The sequence below is a fragment of the Siphateles boraxobius genome, unplaced genomic scaffold (assembly GCF_051911475.1).
Source record: "Siphateles boraxobius isolate OS27281-9 unplaced genomic scaffold, OSU_SipBor_1 148, whole genome shotgun sequence".
NCBI classification, from domain to species: domain Eukaryota; kingdom Metazoa; phylum Chordata; class Actinopteri; order Cypriniformes; family Leuciscidae; genus Siphateles; species Siphateles boraxobius.
The window spans coordinates 394,530-396,558 of record NW_027508753.1 but is presented as its reverse complement, the minus strand read 5'-3'; the positions used below and the strand labels follow the sequence as shown (position 1 = coordinate 396,558).

At 48.1% G+C, this 2,029-nt stretch overlaps 1 protein-coding gene across 1 annotated transcript; it reads right to left on the bottom strand.

Moving 5' to 3' along the window:
- Nucleotides 1–276: 276 nt before the first annotated feature.
- On the bottom strand, nt 277–1,584 carry LOC143738537 (uncharacterized protein F54H12.2-like). The gene has a single exon (XM_077230529.1). It carries the CDS (start codon nt 1,582–1,584, stop codon nt 277–279), a length of 1,308 nt encoding a protein of 435 aa, XP_077086644.1.
- Nucleotides 1,585–2,029: the final 445 nt, after the last annotated feature.

Here is a 2,029-nt window from a genome sequence, read left to right as displayed (position 1 = left end):
GTTGGCAGATAGAAAGTTATTAATGCTGATCGGGAAGCGTGGGCTGTCGGGTGGATTGCCGAAGCTGTCGAAAAAACAAGCCGGTCCCTCTTGGGGTAAATAAATGGTGATCCAATGCTGGCCGGGGAGCCTGGCGGGGTCAGTGTTAATGATACCCATCGACGGTAAGATCCTCAAGGGTTTTTTGGGTAGTTGATCGCTCGGTAGAACGCCGAGAAAATGAGTCCTGCATGTGATTGTATCCATGATGACGGTGAGTTGTAGGTTGTTCATCTCTCAATAGTAGTCGATCAGTACCTGTCTGCGGTTAGACACTTCAAGGATGCTGTCGAAAACGGAGTAAATTATCAAATTAATGGTATTCGGCAATGGCTGTCTGAAACGCGCTTCAACTCTGATATTCCCGGACTTGACGAGGGATACGTGCTGACCGCACTCTTCATCCGGGGTCAGGTTAAATGCGTAAAGTGTGTATCCATTCAGGAAATCATTCCTGCCGATACAGAGCGGCTGGTCTTTAAGGTGTCTCCCTGTCGTCATAGCCAGCTGATAAAATTTGCGTACTGCCAAACCATTTTCGAAATTAGGTTGTAGAGGCTTCGAGGGGTATTGTTGCCCATCTACGTAGACGGCTAGGAATTCCAGATCGTAATGTTTGAACGCAAATGGATTTTTAGTGTAGGAGCTGGTGAATGCGTTGTTGTCGACCATAGCTATGACGATGGACTTTGGCAACCTTCCTAAAAATAGATTTTCTTGATTCGAAACACGAGAGCCGGCGGGTATGGAGAAGGATTTTAGACAGACCCTATCGACGGGGTACTTGGCCGTTGTCGAGAGAAGCGCCTGGGCGTGAGCCAGTCTCACCGACGGTGATACAGAAACTTTCTTGACAAATAGGGACGCTGCTGTTATATGTAATTTGTAAGCCACGTCGTCGGACCTCATCAGACAGAATTCATCTTTTGCTCGAATAAAGCGTATCTTGATGTCAATTCCATTGATCATCAGTTTCCCCTGGAAGAATATATCGCTGTGTATGGGGGCAAGTAGCTCCACCTCATTGTTTTCAGCGGTGTAACCCGATCTCTTTGTCAACCCCGCGTTACGACCAGCAGGGTCGTTCACATCCATGTAACCGGCCGTGTCTTTATGAAACAGCCCGGCGGCGAAAGTAGATTCCAGCGTATCTTTACCGTAGTTGATCAGACTTTCCAGAATGCAGTGATATGCGTAAGTACTCGAACTTTGAGATATTAGGCGATCACCCAGCGTCACATCGACTTGGGAAAACATTGTTGCAGCCGGATAATTAATCAGCCCGACCTTAGCAGGGTCCGCGATTTCTTCACCATTCGGCCTCGGGATTTTCGCCCGTAGATAGAGCATCGTGTTATTGAGATCCATGTAATCATCGCCGTTGCCGGCGATAAAAAACTCAATCGGAGCTGAGTCGGAAATGGCTGATAAGGGGGTTATTTCTAAATAACTGCTTTTCTCAATCATGGTCTGCGTCAGCGGGACCGTAAATAAGTCCAACTCGGACTTGACGCATTCTCCCGACATCTGATGCAGTAACGACATGTTAGAATATGGTTTTCACGGTTCTCTTGACCGACGCGTTTCGACTAACAGACTTCTTACGCTTTCTACGTACGAGTGAGCGCTTGTTTGATGCGCTCGTTGTTTTCTTCTTCTTCTTCGCTACCCATTGACCCCGCCTCCTCACACCGGGTGGTTTAGTCATTCTCTTACGGGCCATGACCATCAGACCGGATCCGTCTTGAGCTTTAGCATTATGCGAGCGCGTCAATACGTTTGAGACGACGTCGGATACTATATTTTTAGCGGCTGACTTTAGGTGGGGTTTTGCGATGCTAGATCCTTTTTTTAACAGGGGTACTGCCATCCTGAACAGACCTCTGAAAAGACCCCCTAACCCCGCACCGTACATAACCCCTCCCCCGGCAAAGCCTGGTAAACCCCCACCCACCTGATTTTGGTATCCTCGCATTTTGGTAGTAGCTGA

Excerpts from the sequence above, each read along its gene's own strand:
- LOC143738537 (XM_077230529.1), bottom strand. The coding sequence starts at position 1,584 with ATGTCGTTACTGCATCAGATGTCGGGAGAATGCGTCAAGTCCGAGTTG.